General features: G+C 43.0%; 1 protein-coding gene across 1 annotated transcript in view; it reads left to right on the top strand.

Annotated features, from left to right (window-relative positions):
* The first annotated feature begins 451 nt into the window (after positions 1–451).
* The window catches only part of ATP10A (ATPase phospholipid transporting 10A (putative)), a 134,141-nt gene continuing 117,733 nt past the window's right edge, over positions 452–16,859 (top strand). Inside the window, exon 1 of the mRNA XM_009900153.2 lies at positions 452–1,085. Coding sequence (XP_009898455.2) covers positions 646–1,085 — 440 coding nt within the window. The 5' untranslated portion in view covers positions 452–645. The remainder of the gene's footprint in view (positions 1,086–16,859) is intronic.

Below are 16,859 nucleotides of genomic sequence, written 5' to 3' on the forward strand. Positions count from 1 at the left end.
AGACTCCCGCCGGCCGCTGCTCGAGGACCGTGGATAAAGGCCGGTGCAGAGCTCCAAGCGCTCGAGTGGAATTTGCTTCTTTCCACTCCTCAACCTCCCCCTCCTCTCCACGTGTAACAGAAAGTCCCAAGCAGCCGACATAATGTCACCCGTGGGTCTGTACCCGAGGACGGGGAAGCGGGGCGGCGGCGCAGCCGTTCGGCAGGCTGTGCGCGGAAGCGCTGCTCCTCATTTCCCGCCCGTGGGCCCCTCCGGCCCCGCTTGTCCCCTCCCGGCCCGGTCGGCCCTACCCGCGCCCCCCCCGCCCACGGCCGCGCCACGGCTCTCAGGACGGCAACTGCCGCATCCCCTGCGCCCTGGCCCGGCCCGGCCCGGCCCGGCAGGCTGGGGCGAGGCCCGAGAGAGGAGGGCTCGGCTCGTCGCCTGCCCACGTCCCCTCCCCGGCCGAGAAGGAGGAGGAGGAGGAGAAAGCGAGAGGTCCCGGCAGAGCGGTTAGGAGAGTTTTCGAGAGAGCCCTCCTCTACCCCGGAGGGGAAGAGGAAAGGAGAGCCGTGGCGGGCGGCGGAGGATGATAACTTAGGGCTGTGCCTGCCTCTGGGAGCTGCCCACGCTGCACGGGCTAGGGGGGCTGGGAGGGCGGCAGCGATGTCCCAGGGCACGGCAGGAGGAGAGAGAGCGCTCCAGGTGCTGCCGGAGGGGAAGGAGAGGCAGAGAAAAAGGAGACGGAGGAAGAAGGAGAGTAAAACGCGGCTGGTGCACTCCAACTTACTGTTACCTGAGGCCGAGGCAGAGAAGTCCAAGAGGACGGTTCTGGCCAGCAACCGTCTTAAGACCACCAAGTACACTGTGCTCTCCTTCCTGCCCAAGAACCTCTTTGAGCAGTTCCACCGCTTGGCCAATGTCTATTTTGTGTTCATCGCACTCCTCAACTTTGTGCCAGCCGTCAATGCATTCCAGCCGGAGCTGGCCTTGGCCCCTGTGCTCTTCATTTTGGCGGTCACTGCCATCAAAGACTTGTGGGAGGATTACAGCCGTTACCTCTCTGACAAGGAAATCAATCACATGGAGTGTCTGGTGTACAGCAGGTGAGGTGGGGCAAGTGGGTGATGGGGATGAGGAGCGCTGAAGTGGCAGCCAGCAGTGGAGCCTCACCAGGCACGAGGATTTGTGCGAGCGGAGGTGTGGAATCAGGGTAGTGAACAAGTACCTTGTGGAGGGCTTTTGTTTCTATTCCATGGATGAAGAAACTGCCTTTTGTCCCTGGAGCTGGTGTCTTCCATCTCTTTACTTAGAACTGTCTGTGTGCTGACAGTTCTGTACCTCAAGGTGAAAGTGGTCAGTGGGGTCTCACAGTAAATCACCGATTTATGAGTAAGCAACATTTTTATAAGTCTGCGCATGTGCTCTGGGCTTCTTAGTGTTTTATGCTTTAAAGGAAGGATAGTGCATGGCAAAGGGAATGTAAATGTGACAAACAGTTGGATTTGGGAGACTTTACGCAAACACTTCCCAGTGTGAGTGGTCAATTGTGTATGGTTTCAGGCATTACTTTGGTTATGGCAATGTGAGACTTCACCTAAGTGCTCAGCTGTTAAATCATCACTGAGTGAAGGAAGGATAGAGGATGGAGTCTTCTGCATTTAAGTTAGGTTAGTGAGGTTTTGTGAAGTGCAAATTAGTGAGTGAACCTAAGCTGTTGTTTGCATTTCTGAAGAATGAGGCAGTCTTCCAGTGAACATTAAGTGAATGATTTTAATTTATTGTCTCAAGTGTCTTCATTTCCTGTGACTTTGCTATTTCTTAATTCTCGTGGGTCAGTTATCTCCTTCAGAGTCTTACAGTTTTTTTAAATTATCTGGGCTATGAATTGATAGTATAGTCTTCATATCTGCAGACGAGACTGAACTGACTTATGGACCGACATGTATGTGATCAGAATCCAGCTTTACGGAATTTTTATTTTGCTTTTCTCTGAGTATCAGATAGTCCTCTCGTAATAAAGGCTAAGTTTTCCTTTGGAATAAGAGAATAACATGTTTTCCTGAGAGAGCAAGTTTTAGTTCCGTTTCTTATCCTTCTAAGTCTAACAGAAACGAAACATGTGCCAAAGAGCTTAGACTCTGATTCTACAGGCTGTCTGGGAGGGGTCCTCTGGGCTGACGTAAGCACTGAGGCAGACAGCAGCTATCCTATTGCAAGAAAGGCATGTAAAAAAAAAAAAGGAAAAAAAAAAAAGAACTTTCAGCATCAGCAGACTCAGCTTGCTATTTCACAAAACTGTATCCACCCTGGGATTTTCATGCATGGAAAGAAAAGTAAAATGGCCTTATTTCTGCAAACTAAACCAAAAATAATCTAGCCAAATCACACATGAAGGTGTTGCTAACCTAAGGCTGTGCCTGGTGCCTTCTTTGCCTGTAGCTGTCCTTAATGCTGAACACTTCTGGTGTTTGAGGGAGATGGGTGGTAGGAGGGCTGGTAAGGGACAATTCTTGAAGTAAAGTAATGAAAATGAAAATGGATCTCCTGTCCTTTACCAGACAAAATACTTTTAGAAATAAGCTCTTGCATCTTGTTAGAAAGAAGTACCTGTTGCAGAAAACGTTCAAAATATACTGGGATATTAATTCTGGAATGCTTCTCCCCCCTGCAATTTTCCACAGTCCTTTCTGCTGCCAAAAAAAAAAAAAAAAACAACAGACATGACTATGAGAAAAATTGTACCGTTGCTGTTAATATCACTTGTGCTCTTTTGGGAGTGCCAGCTAAGTGCATTGCTCTCTGCAATGCTTGTGCTTTTCCAGAGTAAAAGAATTGTTCCTTTTACTGCAGAGTTTAGATTGCTGCTGAGTGATACTTGCAGAGATTAATTTGGGAGTAGTTTTCCTTTGCATTTGCATCAAAGGTGCATGCCAGCCTAATCTCTGTGGGGCAGCAAATGTGGAAGCTTAGGAGCTCCTGTCACCTATTCAGGCACGGCTTTCTGGCTGGTAGCCGGGCTGAACAGTGCGTCTTTTACAGCCCACTGCAAAAGCCTAGTCTCTCATAGGGGCTCACCTATTTGCATCTTCACAATTAAAAAATAGAAACAAACCAGAAGATTAAAATAATTTGATACATGTTTTCAATCAGCTCACTTTTTCTTCTGTTTTAGTATCTTTGAACTTCACTCATCACCTTTTTGAATATCTTCCAGCCCCAGTGAGCAAGTTTGGGCTAGAAACTTGCTATTTTTTGAGATAAAACCTAAGATTCTTAACTAACTGGTGTTACAGGGGACCAAGATTGAGAGATTTGTATCAAGGTCACGAAAGCTGCTGGGTATGAGTTCAGATGAGCTGATTTCTCAGAAGGGTGTCATGCCAGGAGAAACACAAGTGCTTGGATGTAACTTTTACTTTGTTTCCTTACTCTCTTTGTTTCTGGAAAATGTTGCAGTATACCTGCCACATAAGGAAGTAAAAAATGACAGTTTTTCTCCCCACATCCTTTTTATCAGTTTTACCACCTTTTGACCAAGCCAGACTCTATCTGTCCCACCAGCTCTGCTACTTCCTGTGGTGCCATGGAACTAGACTTTGATGTAAATGCCATCCTTGATAGAGATGCTTCTGTAGGTACAACAGATTGATTAATATATTTGAAGTAATGTGTTCCTTTAGGTCTACCAAAGACCCCTGACTCTTCTCCTGCTGGTTAGTACTTAATAGCTCTGAAAGGTCTTCTGCAAGACAGGATGAATCTGAATGCCAGTGTGGTCCTCTGTGCAATGTTCTTCTCCCTTTTCTGCCATCCTCCCCACAGCTGCAAGAGCCACCTCAAACGTCACCTACAGTGTTCAAACACAGGCACAAGCAAGTGACAGTGAATTGCAACAGTTAGCAACTTGAGACAGGGACTTTTGCTTCACAGTAGCAAAGAAAAGCCCTCTGTCTCATCTTATGTATGGTTTAGTGTCCAGGTAAAGGTTCAAGTTGTGTCACAGAATCACAGAATTGTCAGGGTTGGAAGGGACCTCAAAGATCATCTAGTTCCAACCCCCCCACCATGGACAGGGACACTTCACATTAGACCAGGTTGCTCAGAGCCCCATCTGGCCTGGCCTTAAAAACTTCTAGGGGTGGGCCTTCCACCATCACCCTGGGCAACCTCTGTCCTTTGTGTTTTGTCATATATCCTTCGTGTGCTGCTTTCCTGGCTGCCGACATAACCATTCCCTGTTAAATGCAAGCAGCAATTAATGATGCAAGATCTACAGGACAGTGAGAAAGCAAGGGTAGGCAGAATCTATTCACCATGACAAGGTTCAACAGCATCCAAGTAGTGTCCACTAAGAGGTCCTTTGAAACAGCCTATGCAGGCAAATCATGTCAGAGAACTGGTGTGGGAGAAAATGCTGTTCTGGTGCTCAGACTCGGCCTTCTTCCCGCCTGCCCAGTGGTGTGGACTGAGATGACCCATTCTGAGAAAGCCACTGCTGAGTCAATGACTCAGTGGCTCATAGTTGGCAACACTTACGAGATGATAGAACAGCAAAGGATGATGCAATCTAAAGTAAACTTAAGAGAGATGCAGCTCTTTTTCTCAAAAAGAGGACAGCTTTTTTTTTTTTTTTTTTTTTTTTTTTTTTTTTTTTTTTTTTTTTAGAAATTCTGGATATTTTGGAGAGTCCCTCAAAAGTTACTGCATTCTACAGTCAGATGTTGGAGAGAGAAAAGACCTGATTCTTTGGATAAATTGAAAGAAGCTATTGAGTTTGAATTGGCAGCATATGTTGAGTAATGAAACATGCTGAAAAATTGCAGACTTGTGTTACTCTGTGATAAAGTTTGCAGATCTGCCTTTAGGAACAGTCAGGGTCTTTGAGAGGCAAAGACAAAAGGTTTCTTAGCCTGGAGGCATTTCAGGACACCTCTCCTGTTTTTCAATACAGAGGAAATTAGGCACTTACTTTAAGAGGACAGTTTCACAGATCACCTAGAATTTAGATTCCATGCAGGTGCTTAAATTAGAAATGCTGGATCACAGCCCAAACTTATTGTTACTTTAAATGGGGGGAAATCAGAAAGGCCTTAGAGCCCAGCCTGCAGAAAATGCTTTTTTTGTGTGCAACCTTTGGAAACCTGTGTTAATCTTAGTCTCCCCTCTTTGTTCCTCTTCCTTATTTCTGTTACCAGGAATAGAAGCTGAAGGCTGGAGATTACAAATTTGAAATCTTAATGATGAAATCTTGTTTGGCTAGTTATTTTTATGAATTATTGTCTTAGACTTGGAGGATGGGAAGGAGATTTTTTTTCTTTGTGGTTGCTGTCTGCCAGCACTTATCAGCTCTGACTGGAGTTGTGGATCACACATGTAAATGTTTGCTTCAGGTAATTCCAGGATGCACATATTGCTGCTGCTGTTCTTTAATAGAACTAAATTTGTCTTTGGAGCAGAAGTATTAAAGCTCTTCTAAGCAAGGGCTTTGTTTTTGGTGTACAGTTACAAAGCATGGTATACATTTACGTGGTATGTAAATAGAAGATGAATAGTGATAACTACAATCACAACAAATAATGGCACTCATCCAGCAGGGAATTAACTACATCTTGTTACTGACTTAGTGCTGCGTTGGTGCAATAATCTCTGCTAGTGTTTTTCTAGAAGTCTTATGTTTGAAACCAAAGGGCTTTGCAAGTCTACCCTCTAACTCTTGCTGTGTCCATTGAAGGTTATTGCTAAACTTACCAGAGAGTGTTAATTGCTTCTTCTGTCAACCTGTGACTTAGAAAAATCCGAGAAAAATCCGAATTTAGGATCGGATATTGGTCTTCCTGGAGGTGTGCAAAATGTTTAATGGGACACTCAGGCAGTTGTCAAAGCAGCCTGTTTTACATTAAATGTTCATTTCTTTCTGCAAAACTCAAAAGGAGGAGAGAAGAGAGCTTGATTTAGGCAGTGTGTTTCATACAATTTCTAAAATATGCTCAGTTCTTCCTCCTCTGTGTCAACCTGCCAGTGAAAGCAGTTCCAGTCTGGGAGAAAAAATATACAGCAGCATTACTAAATCCTCACAAGGGCACAGCAGATTCCATTCATGGCCTCTAAAATAGCCACATGATGACTTGCCCTGCAACCACTTCACTTCTTAGGTGACTTATTTTGCTGGCAACCCCAGTGTCTGGGGAGTCTAATTGTAATTACCTCCCACTTCTACCCAAATAGACCAGAATAGCTTCTTGTCCCAAAATGTGCTGGCAGGATAAGACATTTCTCACTAGTAGAAATTAGCTTGTCTCATCCTTTCCAGGGCACAAATGTCACTAGATGTGATTCAGAAGGAAACTACCTGGGATTACTCAGTTTCCTTTGTTGAGTGTCCTTGGTGCGCAGAAAGCAGGAAGTAGTGGTCTGAATCTGCTGGTGAAGTCAGGGTTCTCTCCTTGAGTTTCAGAGAGGTGCAACTCTGTCCCTCTTACTGTGTCTTTGTCTTTCACTTCAGATTGGGCTAGGCTGGCAGTTGGTAGACTCAAGGTGATGAAGTAGAGGCTCTTCTGTTAGACCGATAGGGAGCAATTTCATTTTGCAGTAGTTTATCCTAGTAGCAAGGGATGTCTGTGCTCATCTCCTGAGATGCAGATTGCATCTGCAATGCACAGGAGAAGCCATCTGTCTGTTCAACTATATATATGCAGTTTATTTGCTCTTCAGTGTAGGAAAAATGTTCTAAGTGCCTGAGCTTCACTACTGCAAAAGAAAAATGCTTGCCTCTTATTACTAAGCTCTTTCATTTGTATAGGATATCATGAGAGCAGTTGCAGGCTGTTTCTCATGCTTCTGGCTAATTGCCAAAGAAGATGCTGTTAATCACCACTGAAAGACCTAGCGATGCCCTCCATTTTTGCAGATACGTGCTGCACTCTGGAAAAACACCATAGCTTGTGCTCAGCACTCCAGAGCTGAGAAGTACAGGTGGCCACCTTGTGTGACAATATACTTGCTCTCATGTATCAGTATTATCTTGAGACCCTGATTACTGCTAGAGGTGGCCAAAAGCGTAACAGATATACTTGATTCTGTTAGAGCACATTTCTAAAGAAAGTATAGAAGAGGAAGGATTTAACATGTATTGTTCAACTCTACCTGATACCATGATTCCAGATTCTACCTTCTGTCATCTAGTCATACAGAACTGAAAACCAGAATTGAGAACCCTGACAGCTATGCTGTAGAGCAATGCTTTATGGAACTGCTTATTAGCTAGCGTGACATAATTTAGCCAGGCACTCCTCTTGCTAGCAGACCAGTCCTCTAGAAATACTTGTTAAGAGTAGTGCTCTGAAGCTGTGCCTGGGAGGCCTTAATTTATTGTTGGAGGACTCCAGGGTATAAAGAAGACTTGAAAGGCTTCTTGTATTTTTTTTCCTGTCCTACTTCTGATGAATATGAGCTGATGAAGAAGATGAAAGTAGGAGAAGGCAGGAGCATCCCTGCCACTGTGCAAAACATATTCAGACACCTCTCTGGTGGGTTGAAGTTTCCCCCAAACATTAATTTTGTCAGACCAACACAGTTAGAAGCAAATGAAGCTGTGTTTAGACACAAAATCTACACTCTACAATGGAATGCAATGAACATGTACGAAATATACAGTATTTACAATATTATACAGATATTTAAAATTAGCAAACTACACAAACCCCACCCTGGTCAAGAGACCAGGGGAAGCTCCCTGCTTCTCCCTCCCTCTCTCCCCTACACCCTGGTACAAAAAGGAACGAGAGAGAGGAGCAGAGAAGTTAGACTTAGCCAAAGCCAGCTGATAAGCAGGTTGTCTCTCCCAAGTGAAGCAGAACAGCTAGAGATCAGAAGAGAAGGGAAAAGGAAATAATTGTTATGGTACAGCTCCTTTTACTCCAGATTTTTACCCAATGAATTTGTTTAGAATAATCTTTTGTTTTCCTTTAAACACTCAATAGTGATTTATTTATATTTTTCTACTTTTCTGCTCAGAATCTGTAATTAAATTTTAAAGGCATAGCCTAAACCCACCACAAACTCATCCAGGTTTACACAGCATTATGGATGGACAGGCTACCTACCTTTTCACAGCAGCAGATGTCTGAATGCTAGATGATCTGGATGAGGGTATTAAGTCCATCATCAGTAAGTTTGCAGATGACACCAAACTGGGGGTAGGTGTTGATTTGTTGGGAGGATAGGAGAGCTCTGCATAGGGACCTTGACAGGCTGGAAAGATGGGCAAGAGTCCAACGGCATGAGATTTAACACTTCTAAGTGCTGGGTTCTACACATTGGCCACAACAAATCCATGCAGTGCTACAGGCTGGGGTCAGAGTGGCTGGAGAGCAGCCAGGCAGAAAGGGACTTGGGAGTACTGGTTGGTAGTAGGCTGAACATGAGCCAGCAGTGTGCCCAGGTGGCTAAGAAGGCCAATGGCATCCTGGCCTGTATCAGGAATAGTGTGACCAGCAGGAATAGGGAGGTGATTGTGCCCCTGTTCTCAGCACTGGTTAGGCCGCACCTCGAATACTGTGTCCATTTCTGGGCTCCTCAGTTTAGGGAAGATGTTGAGTTGCTGGAACGAGTCCAGAGAAAGGCAACAAAGCTGGTGAGGGGTTTGGAACACAAGCCCTATGAGGAGAGGCTGAGGGAGCTGGAGTTGCTTAGCCTGGAGAAGAGGCTCAGGGGAGACCTCATTGCTCTCTACACCTACCTGAAGGGAGGTTGTAGCCAGGTGGGGGTTGGCCTCTTCTCCCAGGCAACCAGCAGCAGAACAAGAGGACACAGTCTCAAGCTGTACCAGGGGATGTTTAGGCCAGATGTTAGGAAGAAATTCTTCACAGAAAGAGTGATTGCCCATTGGAATGGGCTGCCCTGGAAGGTGGTGGAGTCACCATCACTGGAAGTGTTTAGAAAGAGACTTGATAGGGTGCTTGGTCCCCATGGTTTAGCTGATTAGATGGTGTTGGGTGATATGTCAGACTGGATGATCTCAAAGGTCTTTTCCAACCTGGTTCTCTTCTTTTCTCTTCTTGTCTCTTCTCGTCTCCTTGAGTCTCCTCTCTATTCTATTCTATTCTATTCTATTCTATTCTATTCTATTCTATTCTATTCTATTCTATCTTCCCTTGCTACATAATCCAGCATGCTTCCCATTTGCAGGGTAGTTGCTCTGCCCAAGAGCAGTCTAAGATGTGCCTCTCCCCATGTCACACTTGGCCTTTTGGGTATATGAAACTTTCTGTGTTTATACACAGTCAGGGCAAGGCAGCTGGCAAGTCAAACATACAGCTTCAGGGTTATGTCCTGGTTGCAGGATTTATGCTGTGCAGGCTTGGTTTTAGCAACCACATGTTTTGAAAGCAATTAAGTTCATGAAATGCAGAACAATTTGTTTCACTTCACGTAGTTGGGGGGGTGAACCAGTTTCCATGGCTTACCTTCACCCTCAGTGTTTTCACTTGGGAGTTGGCACTAATGCAACTATGTTAGTAGCCAGTCATGTTTGTACCCAGAAGGGATCCTCATCAGAAACACAAACCCTGCTGCTACCCTGCAGCAATACACTCTGCCTTGCCTTGTTTCCCCAGGAAGCAAGGCAGAGGGAGTCTCTATGCACAGCGCCAAGGAGAGTGGGTTTCAGTGAATGGTAGTAATCATGAAGTGAGGAGCCAACTCCGTGCTAAAGGCCAGGACAGTGACCTCTTACTGATAAATTTATCTAGGTATTGGCAGCAACTTCTGATGTATGCCAAGTACAAAAGCTGGCTCAGACTCAGAGAAACAACACAAATATGTGAAAGATGCTAGGTTATTGTAGTGGTGTGGAGGGAGAGTAGGTGCAAAGGGCATGGTGGTGACATCTTGTCCCAGGAGCTTGAGTGGCCCAAATATTGAGCTCAACTGATAAAGTAAGTCTCAGATTTATTTTGAAGAAGGTGACTTCCATATTTCTGAATGAGTTGGTTTAATCTTTGCTGTGTGTCCAGGAAGTGTGAATGAGGGAAGTTCAAACTAAGAGCTTACATTGTCTGCAAGATGTAAGCTAAGAGGAGCAACTTTCTCTCTTTTACTCCTTCTAGGATACAGCTACACAGCTTGTCTATAGAAAGCTGCTAGCCATCTGGCTTAAAGGGGTGTTCAGTCCTGTGGACTGCTAGAGATATCTAACAAAAGTTAGTTTCAGGACTATTGCAGGTGATTACCTCTGCCGTGATCAGTCTACATCACTAAACCCATGTTGGTCAAAGGACCTTGCCTTGGGTTCAAGGCATATGTTTTAGGGGTAGGCAATATGTGCCATCTCCTCTGCTGCTTTATTACAATTTTATTCTTGTCTGATCACAGTTTCTGTAGAGTTACAAATAGGCCAGTCTCTCCAGTGTAGTGGCCAACATTTGCATCATACCCAGTCATTTCATAAACCCAGACTTTGCTGGAGATTTCTTATAACAGGCATGGAGGTCATTTGTTTTGTTTTTATGTTCTGGTTGCCTGGAAATACTGACCTACTTCACGGAAGAGTTTAAGTGTTTGACTGAGTTCTACACTCCAGTTCTTATGTGTCTGTGCTACTATTATATTAACACTGAGGGTGTGAACAGCATTGCAAAATATTTAGTTTTAAAAGAAGTTTTAGTTTTGACCTTTTGAAGAGAAGGAGAAAGTCCATTATGAAGTGACAGCATTTATTGTAACCACAGCACTTTTATCTTTGTATGTTACCTTATGCTTGCCGGGCTTTTTCTAGGTTGCACAGCCACAGACTCTATATACTTGCCCCTTCCCTGTTCATCTTCGTGCCTTCCAGTAACAACTTCACAGAATCATAGACTGTTAGGGGCTGGAAGGGACCTCAAAAGATCATCTAGTCCAACCCGCTGCCAGAGCAGGATCACCTATACCAGATGACACAGGAACTTATCCAAGTGGGTTTTGAATACCTCCAGAGAGGAAGACTCCACAACCCCCCTGGGCAGCCTATTCCAGTGTTCTGTCACCCTCACAGTGAAAAATTTTTTCCTCCTGTTTCCATGGAACTCCCTATGCCTCAACTTCCACCTACTGCCCCTTGTGCTGTCAATGGGCATCACCAAGAAGAGCCTGGCTCCATCCTCTTGGCACTCCCCCTTTACATATTTATAAACATTAATGAGGTCACCCCTTAGCCTCCTCCTCTCCAAGCTGAAGAGACCCTGAATATGCCTGTTTGGCTATGTTACCTGATTTTGTTTATTTCACTAACAAGTCTTTGGGCAGGTTGTTGTGAAGTCTCCCAAAATGTCGAGGCCAATGCACCAACTCACCCAAGTCTCATCTTGCAGTTGCAATGCATTATTTATGTGTGAGCCAACACTTACATTTGAGGGTTCATATACTTTCTGTGTTTCCTTTGCCTCCCCTTTTAGAATTCCCATGTTCACATGTCAGCTTTCCTTACTATATGTACATGAAAAGATATGAAGCAAAAAATTTGATCTTACACAGTTTACCAGAATAGACTTTTTTTTTTTTACCTAGACACTTGCAAGCACTTTGATCTTCCTTTCTTCACTATTTTATGTTCATGTTTTATCAGAGATGCTGGGATAGCAGTGCCTGTCTCCTGATAGGTTAATTTGCATCTTAACCCTTCTGCATAGGCCATTAGTTGTCTTCCCTCTTAACAGCAGCGAGCTGCTGATTGTAGTTGGCTGTCAGGAAACTCTCTCAAGTGCTAATTAGGTTCTCTCTGGCCTGACAAGGGTGTTTAAAGGGTTTGCTAGATTCTTTCTGGGACATGAGCTGAGATTTATTCCATGTTGCCTGTAGATAAAAGGTTTGTGTCCAGTCTGACAATTGTCCACAATTGGTGGAGAGTATTGACCGCTGTGGGGTGAAAGGTGAAATACTTCCAATTTGTTTAAAACACTTACCTTAGGTTAGTTTGAATCAGGAGGTCCTTACCTCTGTCCGGTGATGATACAGGTGAAACTCAACTAGATGATTTGCTTATGCAGCTAAGTTCAGGTAAGATGAATACTATTAGTAAACTTGGAGGGGATGGACTTTAATTCCTTTTAATGCTCTGTATGATTTTTGGACTGCAGGATAGTAGCTTGTCTTGTTCAGTATGTTTAGTGATTGAAGAACTATGCTGTGAGAATCACAGATGCAAGTATCTTCACCTGTCAGTTGAAGGGGATAACCCAGTACCAGTACTACCACATTTTGCCTTCAGCATTATCCATTAACATGTGGTTAATACTTGCAAAATGTATATGTATCATTTATCTTAGTGCCAAGGAACAATGTAAGAGATTAATTTGCCTTTACTTTTGCATTTCCATGGAGTTTTTCAGGCTGCCCACATAATGTGAAAAGTCTTGGTATTTGGGATGTCACTTGCTCTTTAACCTCGGTGGCAGCAGCTCTGGGAGAAGAGTGTTGAAACATAAGGTGGAAGGTTCCTAAATCTGCTTTCTTCTGTTTATATGTTCCTAAATATTAGGTCAATTAAAACCATTTTGGAATTGGTATCTGTTAAAATACAGAGGGTGGTTGTGGGTTTGACATAATCATGGTTGTTACAAGAGCAAGAGTGAAAGTAGAGCTTCACTGTCAGCTATCTCACAAGTATGGATACCAGGCTTATGTTTTATGTGCAGTAAGATCAGATGTAAAAACCTGCAAGTGATATTGCTAGGGGATCAAGGACTGAATCAGAGGGATTAATGGTGATTGTTCTGCTAGCATCACTGATTTACCCTTCGTTTCCAGTTTCTCTGCTGGCATTTTGGTGCCTGTATATACATGAGCATAGGCACATGCAGACATATTGTGTAAGTGCAGTACCATAAGATGTCATGACACTTGATATCTTGAAAGCCCTAAGTTCTGTTCATCTGATAGTAGCATTTGACACTCTGCTCTTTCTGATTGTTCAGGCTTCAATGTACTCTCCTATGATGTTTTTCTTGCATATGTCTCATATTTATTTTCAGTGCAGTTCCCTGTGTCTGTCTGCTTTTTGTGGTGAGATCATGGCAGTATGTGGGAGCTCCTAATTCTGTCAGATCCTGTGGGAGCTTTCCAAAACACAAGTTCAACAAAAAAGTTGTACCACAGATGAGCCAAACATCAGTCCTGTAGTGATCTGCCACACCCATTTCCCAGGAGTCTAGTTTAAAGTCCATAATAGCACTTATCATGGACTGAACAACCCATGCTATCCTTTCAATTTGAGGAATACTCCAGTGTACTTAATTTTTTAAGTCATACCATATTATATAATAAATTTGACTTAAGAGCTTTGACTTACTAGCTTTTCTTTCTGGAGTGAGACATCTACCAGCTCATGCCAGAAAAATGTAAGACCAGCAAGACCCATCTGCCGAAGAATACTGCAGTGTAGGATCCTCAGCCTGACCATCTATTGCTATATAGAAATTTAACAAAGACAGCACTGAAATGTAGTGTAGGGTAAAAAGTCCACAACAAATGGATCTAGTGTATTTACCAAGTGTTTGGTTGTTGATGTGGTTTTTATTTTGTGGTTTTGTGTGTGTTTGGTTGTTCTTTCAGTTGATAAGCCATACAGAAATGATCAGTTATTAAGCCAGTTTCAAAACTCTTAAAGAATCAGTCTGATCATTACCAATCTCACTGAAACTAACAAGAAAACAGAAAACTTAGGTTGGAAACATTTACTCCTTTTTCAAACAGAAGTATTGAGGAAAAATCTAGTATAATAAAGTTGTCCTGGCTTTGCCAGGACAGAATCACAGGCCAGCCATGGAATGGAGGCGATTAGCAGTTCTGAGTCAACCAGGGAAACTGACTCCAGTTTGCTACAGGTGTATCCCATACCATGAGCATTACACAGTAAGAAAGAGGAGTTTTGCTGAGGAGAGCGATGTCTTTTCTTGGTGCTTCTTGCTTTGGCTCCTCTTCAAGCCTTTCCTGCTCTTGAGGACTGATTTTCTGGATATTGTAGTTGCTGCATTTTTGCTGATCTAACTATATATCTTGTGTTGATGCTGGTATTCATTTGACTGTTTCATTAAATCTGTTTTCAGTGTGTGTAAGTCTCCTTTCCCCAGCTCCACTTCTCTGAGAATAGTCATTGGTTGATCGAGTAACTGCTGTAGTTTAGCCCCAGATAGGTACTAAATGTAGCCAGGAGCACATAGAGTCTCTACATTTTTTCAAAGCCTTTGTCAGCATTTTACTGTAAGTTTTCTCTAAAATTCCCCATGGTTATTCTAAATTTAATCCTCATTGGAATGTGGGGAACAGAAGAGGAGAGTTTCTGAGTTTATTTTCAATGGCAATTGGTTTGGCTTGCAGGATTTTTATAATGCCAGTTTGGTCCTTGCATATTAATTCATATACTCTTCCTCTGCTGCTCCTAAAATTGGAAACTTTCCATTTTACATCTGCCTTTCTTGTCCTCAGTTGTTTAACCTTTATCACCAGAAATAGCTGTGTTTTGCAGTGAATCGAGCGTGTTGTCATAATGACATTCCCTTCAGCTGTCCTGTCCAACAGCTTCTAAAAAGGTTTGGTTTGAAAATTTTTTTAACCACTGTCCATATTTATGGAGAATATGCCTGAGCTGATAGTGCTGCACTGTACCAAAAAGTTTTAAGCAAGGAAATATGCGTTCTTTAAACTTTCTTCCAGTGTTAGAAATGCAGCCACAGTCAAGTGCTTAATACCAGTGGTGCCTTGCCTCAGCTAGTTGAACAGTGTTCATCCTAGATGAAGACCTGATTGCTGATCATTTGGGAGCAGAATTCTCACTTTGTCTATTTCTGAATATCCATCTAGATGTCAACAGCTTTGTGGGATGTCTCCTTATCCATGTCTAACTCTTCTGATCTGATTTTGTAACTCATTAATTCCAGTTAGATTCCACAGCAGTTTGCTTCACAGGGATCATACTAAATGTGGAAATTGTATTTCCTGCAAGGAAAAGGTTCCCCTGTCAGTGCTCCCTGTGACATTTATTACTGTGCTATGAATGTATTTAGTGAGCGCTCTCAATGTATGCTGCATACCACCTTGGAAACTAAGTACAATGTATTTAGAAAACTTAAGTCTGTTTACCTTTTTTCTCAATTATAACTCAAATAAGAGACAAAGCCCAGAAAAAAGATACTTTGTGACTTCCTATGCATTTGGTTATGTGAATGCCAGTCCTTAAAATTCAGCTGTAAAAAATGCATTTATCTGGCATGTTTGGCATTAAATAGGGCTGTCCTAACTGGTATATCTAAACACTCTCAGGGCAGTATGCCAAGGTGCTTGCTGCTCTAGAAGCAATATGAGCCATTCTTGCCATGCTGGACAAGTTCACATGGCAATCAGTTTTCATGAATGAGGCATGGCCTGTGGGACCCTGCACCTTGCTCTAATTTATTGTCCTTAGACTGAAACAAAGCTGGTAAGAGTGTTCAGTAAACACAGATGCAAACTGCATGACTATGCTTAATTTGTGTGTGGGGTACTTCAATTTAGCTATGACCAAATGCGTGGTAAAACATGATTCTCATTACTGACAGTCAGTACAGCAGTGTTTCGTGAGGAATTTTGGATGAGGAAGTAAACTGTAAGAAATAAATCTTTGTCAAAACACTTTTTTTTTTTTTTTGAGACATTTATGTAATAGAAGTGATTTACTACATCAGCACAGATCAAATTGGCACAAGAATCATGAGTCAGGGTTGGAAAGCAAATTAAACAAGGGGAATATAGGCTTAAGATAGTCAAGCGAGGCAGATGTAAACAAGTGCTACTGCAATTATGTTAGGAGGATAACAATTTCTGCTATCTGAATCCATTTTTACTGAGAATTTAAGTGAAAAGGCTGCTTTTAAATTCCTAGGAAGGGATGACTACATTTTTAGAAGCTTTCCGAGGCTTCAAAAAAGTAACGTGCCAGTGCTGGAGCACTGTAGTCAGTTCATGTTTCAGTGTAATGTTTACCCAGCAGGAGAACTCCCTTTGAGCCATGAATTTTCCCCTGGCTTTCTAAAATAAGACCCTTTTTGCAAGTCAGACCTTCTTTTGGTCAATCTGACACCCCCTGTATGATGTACAGGAGCACCTCCCATGGCCTTAAACTTCACTGCCTTTCATATTTGACATCTGTCTGTATCAACCCCTGCTGTTGTAAGGGAAATGTCCAGCAAGGAGGTCTGTGTTGGCACTCTGGCAGACTGGCGTGTTGGTATGGGCAGAGCACAGCACATCATTACTTCAGATTAGCGTCTGTGAGCTGCTTAGCAAGGCTTCTTAGCTACTCTGTGTGAGGCGTGTAATGGTTCGTTATGGTCATACTGCTTTGAGAGGAAAGCCAGGTGTACAGTAGTTGGGTCAAATGTTTCCAAGTTGAGTTTCAAGATCATTTTGCTCCTTAGAGGACTCTCTGAACCTAGTTTACAGACACTTTCTAATCAAGAAAAACTATTGAGGTTAAAATTATTACAGCTGTAGATAACACTATCAAATGTTCAGTCCTTGAATTGGGAAAGTATTAAAAAGATGATTGGGAGCTTGTATAAGTCTTAAAATATTTACGAGTGGAGTTGTAGCTGTTTCTCTATAAGGAATCAGAGGGCATTTTGTAAACATCAGTTGGTTTGCTTTACAACTGAGTGCTTACAACAAGGAGAAAACGGCCGGGGTGATAGTTTTGCTGTCTTGTCAAGAGGTGTGACTTCACACTTAACAAGTTAGCAGTTTGTATGCTGGCACAGCTGTCTGTTTTGCACAGTTGTACTGAGTGATGGACAGCAAACAGCCACCAGATGGGTAGCTATTACAAAAGCAGAGGTAAGTCTTTCTCCACAGGTCTCCAAGACTCCAGA

This window comes from Dryobates pubescens, chromosome 10 (genome assembly GCF_014839835.1).
Source record: "Dryobates pubescens isolate bDryPub1 chromosome 10, bDryPub1.pri, whole genome shotgun sequence".
NCBI lineage: Eukaryota > Metazoa > Chordata > Aves > Piciformes > Picidae > Dryobates > Dryobates pubescens.